Source organism: Dermacentor silvarum, chromosome 6, assembly GCF_013339745.2.
Source record: "Dermacentor silvarum isolate Dsil-2018 chromosome 6, BIME_Dsil_1.4, whole genome shotgun sequence".
Lineage (NCBI taxonomy): Eukaryota > Metazoa > Arthropoda > Arachnida > Ixodida > Ixodidae > Dermacentor > Dermacentor silvarum.
In genome coordinates this window covers 65,417,226-65,431,217 of record NC_051159.1, presented here as the reverse complement: position 1 = coordinate 65,431,217, position 13,992 = coordinate 65,417,226, and the positions used below count along the sequence as shown (strand labels likewise).

The 13,992-nt window shown below is 45.0% G+C and overlaps 1 protein-coding gene across 3 annotated transcripts in view; it reads right to left on the bottom strand.

The window, feature by feature from the left end:
- The window catches only part of LOC119455539 (endoplasmic reticulum junction formation protein lunapark-A-like), a 59,651-nt gene extending 55,031 nt beyond the window's left edge, over positions 1 to 4,620 (bottom strand). For all 3 annotated transcript variants that reach the window (XM_049668861.1, XM_037716944.2, XM_037716943.2), the window contains exon 1: positions 4,438 to 4,620. In XM_049668861.1, the coding sequence (XP_049524818.1) occupies positions 4,438 to 4,464 (27 nt within the window). In that variant the 5' untranslated portion in view covers positions 4,465 to 4,620. The remainder of the gene's footprint in view (positions 1 to 4,437) is intronic.
- Positions 4,621 to 13,992: the final 9,372 nt, after the last annotated feature.

Below are 13,992 nucleotides of genomic sequence, written 5' to 3'. Positions count from 1 at the left end.
CTTTGAAAAACGTCCGAGGAGTCCAAGCGCGATGCTAAACCTTGCGCTGTCAATGCCTCTCAATTCTGGCGAAACTGCCAGCTTATTGTGAGGACGACAATGACAAAGAAACCCAACCACCTTTCGATCGCACCTACAGTGTCGACATCAACAGGTTTAAGCTGCATAGCCTTCCTCAAGGAGCTCACACAGGCAAAAGGTTTAACCTACAATGTCAAAAACCTGACAAACTTGACACCCACAATAACAGGTTTAGCAATACATCCATGATTTCTGCCGATGAGGCACCATGCATGTCGTTTCTCAGAATAAAGCATCACTTCTGCACTTTGTTCAAGCTATCATAAATGATTTTGAGGGCATGTGCAACTTTAACCAAATTCTAACATAGCAAGCACTCTTTGTACAACGAATGAGTTCACTGTATCTAGACTTGACTGAACAAGTAAATTAGCGCAATAAAAGACAGACACAAGAAAGGCAGACAGAGGCAAGCGCTCGTCTTTGTCTCCCTTTTTTTGTGTCTGTGTCTTTCATTGTGCTAATTTACTTGTTCATCTCTGCAAGACCAACTAGCCCAACAATTAATTCTTCTGGACTTGACTGTATTGCACAACATGATCAAGCACTCTGGATTTGCATGTTTAGTGAAACTTGTCACTCTGTTTTTCTGTTACTGTGCAAGCTGTTACGAATATCTTAAGTGATTTTCGTGCCATCTGTTCTAAGCACCCCCCCATCATGAAACATTAACTTCACTTGCCAGAAGTTGCTAAGAAAAAATTATCAAAATGAACATCTCCATCTAAGATATGATCCTGGGTCCATACTGCAAGATATCGCCATCTTTAATGTTATCATCTCTATACTGTCATCACTGTCATCGCACCTTCAGCTGTCATCATTCAAGTGTAATCATCTTTGTCATATTCAAGTGTCACCCTTGTCATCGGGTCAGTTACAAATGTTTCGGTTTGCTCTTAAGGCTACCCCTTGAGTGATCTTACGGACTCTTTCTAAACCCATTATGTTGATAAATAATTAATAATCACTTTAGCTATAGAACATAGTCGTGGTGAAATACACACATAACCCTTCCCCTGAGAATAATTCCAAGCTGTTCAGCCTTGCTATCACTGATCTCTGTTTTCACGAACACCTATCTCGAATATAAGACAACGACCAAACAGAAATAAACAACATTTTAGCCAAGATTAGATTAGCTAATTTGCAGGTATACAGTTGGTTGATAAAACTCCGTAAAACCAGTGATCTCTACACAAGGCTCTTGCCCATCAAAGCGCTCAAATCAGGCCGGTTTTGCCTGATCTTGACATTGAATGCATTTGTAGCAGGCACTGGCTAGAGTGACACAGGCAAGGAAGTCACAGTCACACTAAAGGCTCATTCACGCCGGCGACTTGCAGTGGTTGCCCGACCACGTTGGTCACAGAGCGATCAATCACAAATTATTACTTTGGTCAAAAAGCGACTGTTTGAAGTCAGTCACTTGCTGCTCGATTTTTCAGTCATGCGACTGCGGTCGCAAACATACTGAACCAATCAGTGGCGCACGAGCAAGACGCCTGTATACGCCGATGCTTATTTTACTTAACAATGGCGGTGCAAGCAAATGCGAATGGCACCAAGTGCAAGACTTTTAATGGGCAGGTTGCGCCGGCCGGTGTGAACACTGGTCGCCGTGAGCCACTCCTTGGTCGTCAGTAGCATGACCTCCGTGGTGACTCACACGTGTAAATGCTCCCTAAGCTTGGGCAGGCACTTTTAAAGCCATGTTTGAAAGTTATACAGTTATTTATGGCTGCTGACTTGCATTTTCTGCAACCCTTGTACACACTGCAAACGTGCAGTTGAGCCTTGAATAACAAACACGGATACAGCAATTATTGGATATAATAAAGTGAAACCTAAAATGTTTCTTGGGGATATCAACATTTAACAAATATATGCTTATAATGAATATTAGATATAACGAACGTATTTCATGTCATATGCATCTACGATATAACGAGTTTTAACTACGGTGGCCAAGTACCGAAAGCACATTTACTGCCTCTTTTCTCTACACATTCATTTTTGTGCACATATTGTGAACAATCATTAGCTGCCCATTGGAAGTACAGCATCAAAATGAAATTCTAAGAACAAATAAAAACAATGATTACTTTTACTGACTAAAGAAAGCAAATGACCTTTTTTTGCTTCAGCCACATATCTCTCTGTAACCATTACACATTTCCAGTATTGTTTATTCTGGTGCCCTTTAGTGTTTCCTCAACCCAACCATGCTGCCAATTAAATTAGTTCATGCCCGTCATTCTGCTCAGTCATTCACATCTAAAGCAACACAATTGATCAACCAATTAGTGTGCACTGTAAATGTCAGCAACTCTTTCAACGTTTCTTCAATATCACATGCACCCCCAGTGCATGTGTTGAGAAATTCATTTCCCTGTTGTATTATTCGTAGCTCACATGACCTTTGCATCTGTGTTCATGTATGGTTACGTTTTGACCCGTGTTAACCCTCTAAGGACGGAAGACGAGCTAAGCTTGTCAAGCACGTACTTGCAAAAAAATAAAAACGACAAGACCAGCTTGTCCAGTGCTTTTTTGTTTTTCGTGCAGGCCTGAAGATGACTGGAGCTCCTGTATTGCTCCGCGCTTCTTTCAGATGGTGCACAATTACTTTGTGCTTGTTGTAAATAGCATCAGATGCTGCAAGGAGCTGTTAAAGAGTGAAGTTTGGAGCATAGACTCACTTGTGTACCGTGAAGCCCACCTTTGCTACCAGTTAAAAAATTTTTTTCATTAAACTTCACCTTTATGACAAATATTTTGCAGGGTCTTGCCTTTATACAATTATCAAAATCACCTAACCACGTTCCACACATAATAGCCTCTGTAGAGGGCCTTTTAGTAGAAGGTCCTATTAGCTTCAACCATTTCACCTCCACTGGCATACTGTAAACTGGAATACTGTACAGATTCGCTCAGTCCATTTACTGCCATACATAGTATTGCTCTTACTACTATAAAGTAGTTTAATTTCCCTTGCATCGTGATGGTAATCATTTTTTTATTGCTGGGCTTTTACGTGCCAAAACCACAATATGATTATGAGGCAGGCCGTAGTGGAGGACTGTGAATTCATTTTGACTATCTGCAGATCTTTAATGTGTACCCACAATGTTAATTTGCGTAAACAATGTTTGTCCTTTCTCTTATGACAGCAGTGTTTCATCGTTCTTGCAATAATACTGTAATAACAGTGTACATTTTTTTGCTACTCATGCAAACTGTGCACCACTCGTCTGCCTGATGTTTACACATCACTCAACTATTTACAGCAGGTTCCCACGACATTTATACATGACCGTTTTTTAAAAACAAATTGAACCAAACGGTATGGAGTTAGAAGGTACGCATTTAAAGACAAGAAAGCACAATTCATAGTTCTAAACTCGAAAGACATTAAGGTGTCAGCTAAAAGCGAAACTAGCCTATTTCGATGCATAGTTGAATATTTTGAGAACAAAACATGCAAAGTGCAGTAATGTCGGTTATAAGTCTGGCATATAAGAACTTCTGTTAGATCAACTGGAATGAAACTATTACTAAACGCAAAATATAAATGAGAACTTGCGAAAGGACGCACCGGTTCGACACATCCGCAGATAAAAACAACAAGTAAGCGAAACCTTGGCCTTATTCAGTCACCGCATGCCAATACCGTACTAGGAAACAAAATAAACGAGCAAGCCAAAAGTAAGTGATGGAGGACACTGACCACTCCGGCGCCCGCTGACCACGCATACCTGTCGGGCAAGTCGCCCCGGCGACGTGTCACTGAAAAGTTCAACTTAAATTGCACTCCTTGCGAGGTCCGATTACGACTCGTAGCAGCGGTTCGACTGGTTTGAACTCAGCACTTGACACGACCCGCTTTCTTTCTTTTCTTTTTTTCTGTTGCCGGTGATCAATGTGCGGATTTGTAGGGCATTTCATTGCGGGCATTTCATTAATCGCCTAGGCACAGCCCACAAACAGCGCAAACGGCAAACAGCGACGCTAAACTATGTTCGCGTGCAAAAGAGTGGCATCAGAGAGGCTGCTTGCTTGGCTTATCAACGGAAACCGCCGTAGAAGATCCGCTCCTCAGGTACGGCCCCAAAAGCCAACAAAAGCTGGCCGAGGACGTTGCTCTATGAGGAAAGCATCCCAGCGGTGACATTCAAGTCGCAAGCGTTTATGTACACGGATGTGACAGTACTTCTTGTCTAACCGCATCGAGAGAATGATTAAATGAAGCAAACAATACACGGTTTCCACAGGCAGAAACGCGCGTAAATGCTTTCAGGCGCCGTTTACAAGAGACTCGTCAGTGGTCGCTAGAGGCGACCGGCCATACTTCACCTTGAATCTTGACCAGAGGATCCCCATTTTGTTTCTCTGTGTTGTGGACCCTTCTGAGAAGCTTCAAATTAGGAGTGACATCGGTGACCACCACAGGATTTTGTTTTTAAGACCCTAGAATCACTAGAGTCTCCTCGACGTTTGTCGTTTCGAATACATTTCACCTAAAGATTTTGCGGAAACACCTTATGACGTAAACGGAAAACCGCTGCTGCCATCTATGGAAATAAGAACGAAAGCGAAACTTTCGTAGGGACTTGCGATACAATTATTTAATATTAAAAAGAATATTGTTTCTCCAAATAAATTTTATGTAAATTATATGTATTATTTGAAATGAAATCCGCGCCCATCCATGCTCCAGCGACAACCACCTCTGATCAACAAATGCATATCTCAAAGGCCCTGCTTTGTATACGCCCAAAGCGATTGCGAGAACCAAAACAGGTCATGAACGTGAACTTCAGGCTGTTGAGGTAGTGTACAAGTGACCGTTGTCTTTGAGAAAAAGTAAACAAATGTCTTTGTCTTTAAAAAAGTGATTTGGGAACCGAAAACACGTTATAAACGCCATGTGTTAGCCACGGGTCCAAAACCACGCTACAGAGGCGGCTCCAAACCTGTAACAAAAACAGATCTCGAAGGCTATACTTTTCCTAATCGCATAGGGCAGAAGCAAGCGCAGAGTAAGAAATATGTGATGAAGGTGATGTTTAAAACATGATAGCAACTATTTATTTCGGGCTCTTTAATCGCTTCCGGTGCATACATCCAACAACATAGCCTTCGATATTTATTTCCGTTATCCAGAGAGAGGCCTCGAGCATGCACTTGTACACCCCCTTCTATATTCAGCGACATTGCCAAACTTATCAGTTTTGTAATCTTTAATCATACTCACAAAATACAAACGTTGTATGAGTATTTTATGGCATCATCGACAAATCGCACCGGTGCGCCCTGTGGCAATGAAGATTGAATTAAACGGTGCACCAGGGTGCCCCAGTGAGCACCGGTGCGATTTGTCGAGCATACCATTGGTTTAAATTATGTGAGGCCGTGCTTACAAAGGAACCAAAACCGCAACGCAGATCTTCGTCATCAGCAGCAACAGGACGAAGGCCTCTCCTTGCGATCTCCAATTACTCCTGTCTTGCGCTAGCTGATTCCAACTTGCGCCTGCAAATTTCCTAATTTCATCACCCCACCTAAACTTCTGCCGTTCTCGATTGCGCTTCACTTCCTTTGGTACCCATTCTGTAACTCTAATGGTCCACCAGTTATCTACCCTACGCAATACATGGTCTGCGCCCCAGGTTCGCTTTTTCTCTCTTGATATCGACTAGAATATCGGTTATCCCCATTTGGTCTCTGATCCGGGAAGGCAAGCGAGGCGTGCCAGCTGAATTGATCCACTCTGTCGTTTGTGTTTTTGTGTGCGCCCAATTGTTTGTACTTGACTGGGCTGCCTTTCCTAACATGCTGCATCAGCTAGGTATTTCAAAAATTCATATGACTCTTGACTGTTTGAATTACCGTACTTTCACCAATATATGCGCCCACTCGATAGCTCCACCCTCTCCTCCGTTTTTTTTATTATTTTTCACTTCGGGTGCCCCGATAAATAAAATGGGGGAAGGTTAAGCAAAAAAAAAAAAAAACAATGTTTCAAAGCACTGGCAAAAAATACCACCTTGTCTAAAGTTAACATCTACAAAATTTCGAAAAGTGACGCCACTGCGACATAGGTCCGGTTGGCCGCAATGCGATTATCTTTGTGCGGCTACTTAGGCAAAAGGTTAACTGCTGTTGTGTTTCGACGTCCAGGGTCTCCGAAGTATATCTGATGTGTGGGGGCGACGTCTGGGGGCTCACGTCACGTCGTGCAGTTCACTCCCTCCCTCTCTCTCGCCCCCCTCTCTCTCCCTATATATATATATATATATATATATATATATATATATATAATTATCCATCAACAAATCAATCACTTCTCTGAAATAGAGAATTACTATATTTAACTGCTTTCTATGAAAGTAAAACACAAAATAAATTCGTCGGCCCTTCCACTCCGTTAAGATGGTTAACCAGCGAAGCGGAAACGTGGGGCATCCTGTGTTTATCACGGGGTAATCCCGAGGATTCATTAAAGTATTTCTCAATTATGAGGTTGCACACACGTTCGGCTGCGACGGAGAGAACGACGTCACCTACGGTATGCCCGCGGTCCGCCGTTGTCGCTTGCGTTTGATGTATCGAGTTTTCTCGGCGGCGTGATTAGCAGCATTCGCCCGCCATTGCCGCTTGCCCCCTGATTCTTGTCACCAACTACTGACACATCTTTACCCGCTACAAGCGAACCGATTCACCTACTGAGCTTCTGCATCGCGCGGGGCTAGCTACACTGCGCGACACAGCAAAGATACAACGCCTGAAGTTTTTAACAGCGAAGCTGTTCTACCTAAAGCCCCTATATTTATAAAAGTAGCGCCATTCTTAGATCTTGCCGCCACCGCGCTCACCCCGGGGCTTCCTCCTCGACCTCTCTTAGCCGCCTCCTGTCGCCCCAGCCTCCTCCGCTCCCCCATTGGCCAATCCGTGTCACGTGGAAGTTCGCGTCGCGCTTTTGTATATTTTTTTCTTTCCAGCGCGCTCCGACTGCCATTCTCGGGCCTGTGCGACGAAAGTGCTGTACACACAAACGGATCAAACGTGTTAGGGACAAGAACTTCGTTGTGATGGCATGCTGCTGCGCCTTAAGTTGCCGCAACCGACAAGGCGAGGGCAAAAGGCTTTTTTTGTTTACCATCCGGCGTGCGCAAACGCTTGCTGCACACTTGATATTTGCGCCGTCTCGCATCGTCGCGTTGCTACTTCCAAAACGGCATTATTAAGACCAGTTACTGACTGACGAAGCAAAATCGCGCCTCAAAAACATCTCCGCAGGGCGCGATCGAAGTTTTCCTCGGATTTCCTCTGGTAGCGCGTTAGCTGTCGTCTGCCACGGCAGGCCCGACGCAGGCGGCGCCACTGTCGTTATCGCACCTCGATCGCGCTGGTCGCGCCGAGCGCGATAGTGGAACGGAGGAGGAGGGAAGTGGATGGCGCTACTTTTATAAATATAGGGGCTTTAGTTCTACCTAACCGTAAAAAAGTGCCGCCTGCTGCCGCAGAAGCTCGCGAAGCTATGAGGTCACTTAGGGAGCCTACATGCAAGCGCTGTTTTAGGGTGGAGACAACCTTTGTAAGGGTACTTGCCACCGCCAGCTAAATTGGCGGGTAAAATTTTCCGCTAAATATAGCATGTGGGAATCAAAATGGCGAAAAGACCCGCTGACAGACCACGTTTCCCGCAACCGTTGGTGCCGTGAAACTAATTCAATTTTAAAAATAAATTTATTTATCAGCAGCTAGAGACCCATAGCGTGCCTGAGAGCAGTGCATGGCACCTCTGCGTTTTAGTTAAACAGGCTTTTAATCACATTTTTTATTACAGCACACTTCGAAAAACACCCTTTATATCGTGTGTACAACTGGAAGGCAACGACAATGTTTATTGCAGTTCACATTCTTGGCGTGAGAAAATACTACCACGAGCACGCCACCGTGCCTTATAACTTGTTGCTCTTTATGCTATGGAAAAAAATAAGTTGATGTGCTAAAATAAAAGGAAAAGGCAACTAGTATATTAAAGATGTATGGAGGTTTCGTGTGCGCATTGGGGCAAAACTAAATTAAAGAAATTGAATAGATCGCGTGCCAAAATGGGTACACCAGAGCGTGACAAAAAGAAAGCAGGAATGTGCCGCGTCATCTAGCGAAATTGGGAATCGAAATGGCTATTGACCAAATTTGGCGGTGAATAGCGCTCAAAATTTCGGAGTTGTCACCACCCTAAAACGGCGCTTGCATGTAGGCTCCCTAAGGTCACTGCGTTGTCTAGCAACCACCTCGCGGAGCGGCGTGTGTCTCACCTCCTCTTCGTGCCGTGCACATGTTGGCTTGACATGGGATGTTAAGGAGAGGGAAGAAGAGCATGCTCGAGAGAGGGAAAGAGAAGTGAGAGCGAGATAGAGGGAGAAAGAAATTGTAGCAGCACCAACGAGGCAACGGCAGAGCTGCTGCCGACGCCGCCCGCGCGGCCTAGCCGCGCATGCGCCGAAGCAGTAGCGATGACGTCTCCTCGCGTTGCCTAGTAACCGTCGGCGCAGGTGCGCGCTCGCTTCGCCTGACACAGACACGGCTCCGCCGAGCATCCGCCAGCTGCGCGTCACTCGCATGCGCCGTGACGTCAACCCGGCGTGTCGTCTGCTGTGCGCCGCCCGTACACTGTGCATAGCTTTCGCCCAGTGTGCATGCGCTTGGCCTCGGAGTTTGCCATAAAAGGGGCTGCGCCTAGTCGTGTCAACTTTCACTAGATATCGAGCGGCTAGCCTCCAACGTGTTCGCGTCGGCAAGCAACAGCGTTCTTGGCATTGTGCCAACCTTGGTTAGCCTGCCTGCATGCCAGGAACGCTGTCACTCGTAGGCGCCGACGCGTCCAGCGCTAGTTATGCGAAATGTTGCTCGAAAATGATCGCTCGAGAATACCTTCGCTACATGCGTAGTTAAGTTAAACCAAGTTAAGACCTAGCAGCAACCAAGTTAATGCCTTCTTCTTCACGTAAATACCTTGCAGTAGCAGCCAGTAAGACTTGAGGATCTACAGTTTCACTGTGCCTAAGCTTTGCATGACCGAGCGCAAACTTGCCCGTTTTTTTATCAATTGCTGGAAGGACACTACAAAACTAACGCCGTAGATTTCGTTAACATAAATTAGAAAAGGAAAGTGCCCCATAAGCAGGACTCAATGTACAAAGAATATTTTTGTAATAACAATATGTTTTTTTTTCCCTCAAGTAATAAGGGAATGTAAAGCACTTGACCAATTTCATGTAGAGCAGCCAACATTAGAAAAGTTTGTAGAGGAAATTGAGAAAGGTATACTGCCTGTGCTCCCGCCAAAGTGCCAACATTTTTGTGTGCCGTTTATTTTAGAGCGTCTTTCTTTATATTTTTTCTTTACATATCGAGAACAATGCTTGCACCTGTGCGTACATTGTCCCTATTGTACACCTACTCCTGTAATAATCCTGCCCATGGGATTGACATTATAGCCAAATAAATAAATAGACAGGGAGAGAACGAGAGGCACCCTAAAGCCGCGGCGCTGAGACTTGCTCCTGCAAGGGCTGCAGAATAGAGCGCCAGCCTTTCCCTCCTCGAGAACCACTTCAGGGCGGAAGATGCGTTCAACCAGACGAAAACAGGCAGCGCTCTCGACGCAGAAACAACACCGAAAAAGAGTTTCAGAAGTCACAAGCTTCCAGGAAAATTTCTATGGTTTGTTGGAGGAAGGAAGCACCCTTAACTAGTCAAAGTATACGCGCTAGCCTCACGGGTGGTGGGAGGGGAGAATAAGGGGGGCGGGGGGGGGGGGTCGGAACAAATGTGGGGGCATGACCCCACTGGTTTAGAACCTGTGGGGGCGACTTTCCCACTGCCCCCCCCCCCCCCCCCCCCCCCCTCCTGCCCGGTTCCGGAGCCCCTGCCGTCGTCCCAACAGCTCAAGCGCTTCACTCATGATAAGGAAAAAAAAGAAAGGAGAAAGTGCTATTAACATTAACCTTGAAGTCGAAGCAAAGGCGCCATATTACGCACGAGCCTTTCCTCGTAGCCCGTTAGCAAGTTTTTCCTTCCGCAGTCGAGAAAGCTCCAATTAAAGGGTGCATAAAATACACTGCATGGAGAGGAGTGTACACCTTTAAGGACATAACGATGTCCAAGACGCCCTCAACTACTGGTGACTCTGAGTACTACTGAGAGTATTCTGAGTACTACTGAGGTTTACAGAAACGCCTCATACTGTCAAACATCGTATGTACAGCATACATTTTCTAGCAACAGTAAAAGCTACCGGTGAGTCTGGTATAAAATGTTGGCATTAACAATGGGAGTGTAAATTGAAAATATGGGAACCGATGACTGTGGTAATCCATCATTTCTACCAATACATCTGTCACCCGATTATGCTAAGTTAACAGTTATGTGGTTCTCGCCGGGCAGTCTCGGTAACATTTTCTTCGTCAAATTAACCAGGTAGCGGCACAAAACACTCATTAATGCCTGTACAGAATAGAGCCCAAGTCACTCAGCGATAATAATTATGGTGACCATGATGACCTGCTCGGAGCTTTATAATTTATGTGCCTTACTACTATAGCTTTAAAACTATAGCTTTAAATTATTCCTCCGGTAACGATCCAGTCATGACCTTGGGGATGTGAAAAGGCAACGTTGTGAAAACAGCCTCGAAGTTAAAAGCAAGGATGGCCGCCTCCTACAGCGCTGATGGCGCTCACCGAAAAATATCGCGATTTAATTGCGCCCTCAGTTGACTTCTTGGATGATCCAAGAAGTAGTTTGACGATGGCGTCGGAAGTGTTCATTGACCAGCGGAAAGTCGCTATAAAAGTGACAAAGACTCCGAAAAGATAAACTGTTTTTTGAGGTGACTAAGCACTCGCGAAATTTAGCGACTTTCTCGCTAAGTTACCAACACTGTCGCCAGGCCAAGTAGATGTGCACAATATATTTCGAAGATGCGCGTGAATGAACTTGTGCTTATGTAAAGCACACCGGGTCTCAACGACGGTTGTCTCAGAAGATATCCCGATAAGTCCAGGCGTACACTTGCACCATAGTATGAACTGAATGCACTTGAAATGGGTTGTGCCTGGTTTCTCGCCACTTGTTGCCTTCCCTATACTGTTTGCTGCTGTGCGTCACGCTAGAAATTAGAGGCGTAATCACGTTCATCCGGGAGGGAGTGTGAAGTGGTGATAGTTTTGATAATATGACGTGCCCACTGTGGTGAACGCAAATATACGACGACGAATCAGAAAGTCTTTGCCCCCATTTAATTTTTTTAGCCAAATTTCGGCTGTAAATGTGAATTCAACATATCCATTCCCAGAGTTGGACCTTTCTTGGACCGACCCGGTCTCGTCTGCCGGTAGCACCGCGGCACGGCGCTGCTGTCATTTGTTGAAGATGGCGGTTGTGCTTCACACGTCCACGGCGTGCGAGCAACGAAGTGTGGTTAGTTTTCTATGAAGCAAGAGACGAACGCCCATCGAAATACGCAGGGAAATGCAGCCCACGTATGGGGAAAGGTGTCTCGCTTTGAGAAGTGTGAGGTGGTGGTGTTGTGAGTTCGCGAATTACGATGAAGCCAGGACGGTGGTTCCGCCGTCAGCCGGACGAACTCTACCACAGGGGCATCTCAAATTTAGTGCTGAGATGGGACAAATGTCGGAACAGGTGTGGGTGACTATGAGGAAAATAGTGTAAGGTACGTAGAATAGTAGGTAAATTTGTAATTACCGGTATATACCTTATTTTGGCCAATAAAAAATAGCGGCAAAGACTTGCTGATTCGCCTTCGTAGCTGCAAAATGTTTGTTGCCATCTTTTTGAATTTTTAGAACACATATAGACGGAAGCTTACTTTTTTGTACTCTCTGATCTAGCTACGAATCTTAAAATAAAAAAAAACTTTATTTAGTTTTGATCGGAGAAGAAAGGAGAGAAATAGGGGGAAAATTCCGTGTGATGTTTTGGACAATATACCAAAGCGATGATATATATCAACACGCGTCAACTCTTCTAGGATCTTTATGGCACCTCAGATTTCCAAACTCCCAATCATAATTATATGGAGGCTATTGACATGCTGATTTAAGGGGCAGGCTCCAACTATGCGTCGCACAGACCTATAGTTTTTACGTGCTGCAACCCGTGGACGTTGGTGAAATTTCGAGGTGAACAGATGATCTGCGTCTCCAAGTCTATGTAAAATACGTAATTAGATTTGCTGGAACTGTGAGTTCTCACGTTAGTCGTTAATTTTATATTTTCTCTTTCTATGTTTCAGCTATTCCCAGAAAAACACGGTGGTTCCTACAGGAGTAACAGGTCCAGAAGGGTTTAAAGGTGCATTTGACTTGTGCATCAAGGGTGTAATTACGCTGTGAAATATCTGAGAACTTGATGCTGCCAGGGTTGCAAAGTTAGGAGGAGGAGGAATAAACTTTATTGCAGAACCAGCACTTTATGATGGCCGGGCCTAAGCCTTCCATGAGGGGACGTCGAGGGCTTGCCTCGCCGCCGCCTCACGGGCGTGCTGGGTAACCCAGGTTTGGTCGTCGAGGGCGGAGCTCCACAGAGCCTCACGCAACCTCGACGAGAGGGTCGTGGTGAATTACATCTGCATTGAAGATCTTTGTACGCATTTTTTTTTTACTTCGAACGCTTAAAAAAAGAAGTCCAGAAAGCTTACTCGATCCCCTTCACTACACATCATTATTGTAACTAGGCGGACGTCATCTGCAAGAAAAACCAAACAAACCAAATCAATAATTATGCTAATTACAATAATTAACTTCTTAATTAAAAACTGTACGGCACGTTGTTTATATTGGAAAGTTGAAGGAAATTGTCATATATAGATAGTTAGGCGCAAAACGGCAGATAGATAGAAAGGTAGATATTTAGGCTCAAAACGGCGTAAGTAGGCAAATAATGCTATTCGCCTATAATACGGCAGACTGGATGAACTTTCCCAAAGAATGCTAAACGCATTAAATAGGGTAAATGAGAAAGGACATTATTACCATCAGCACCGCCCCATGCAGCTTGGAGGAAACGTACTAAGGAAAAAAAAAAGGGGGGGGGGGAGTAAACACTGCTCTCTCTATATCGCCGCTATTATTAGTCCATCATGTCAAAAACATTATTATTAGTCCATTATGCAAATTATTAGTCCTTTTTCAAAACTTTCTTAGGGAATACATTTACTGAAAGGCACCAAACTCTCTCTAGCATGTTCTCTGGTTCTAAGAAAAGGAGTTGCAAGGTTCCTTTAACGGCTGCGAGGACACCCACCTCCTTGCCCAGGTCCCGCCCGCCAACTTCGACATTCTTGCCGCCGAGTCCACCTCTTAACAAGATACCTAGTAGCGCAAAAACTCGAAATAAAAGATAACAGTGAGTGGCGTGCGAGGAAAGAAAAGACGAACGCTACATCTTTCCTTTCCTCTCGTCTCTCATCTTTATCTTTTATTTCGACTTTTTGCGCTACTAAGTATCATGTTAAGTAAACACCAACTCACCCAAGAAGAAGTTATTCTGGAGTCCACCTCTCCTCGACGTAGTGGTCACCTTTCCAAATATAAAGGGTCGCTCGTTCATGCGGTGACTACCCCGGGCTGGAGATGATGGTCAAAGGCAGCGAAGTAGCGCCCGAGCGCAGTACTCGCGCTGGGTATGACGGTGCAGTACGCACGCTGGTAGCATCCGGTTCCTGAAGTCATTGACTGGATTTTCGCGATGGTCTAGGCAGCGGCTGGTCTCTTTCCAGGCCATAGTTGAAAAATAATGTACAGGACGCACCTCATGTCTCCCCGCACAGTTCCAGTGGTAGGTCAACGCATCCGAATGATTCATGGAGCCACC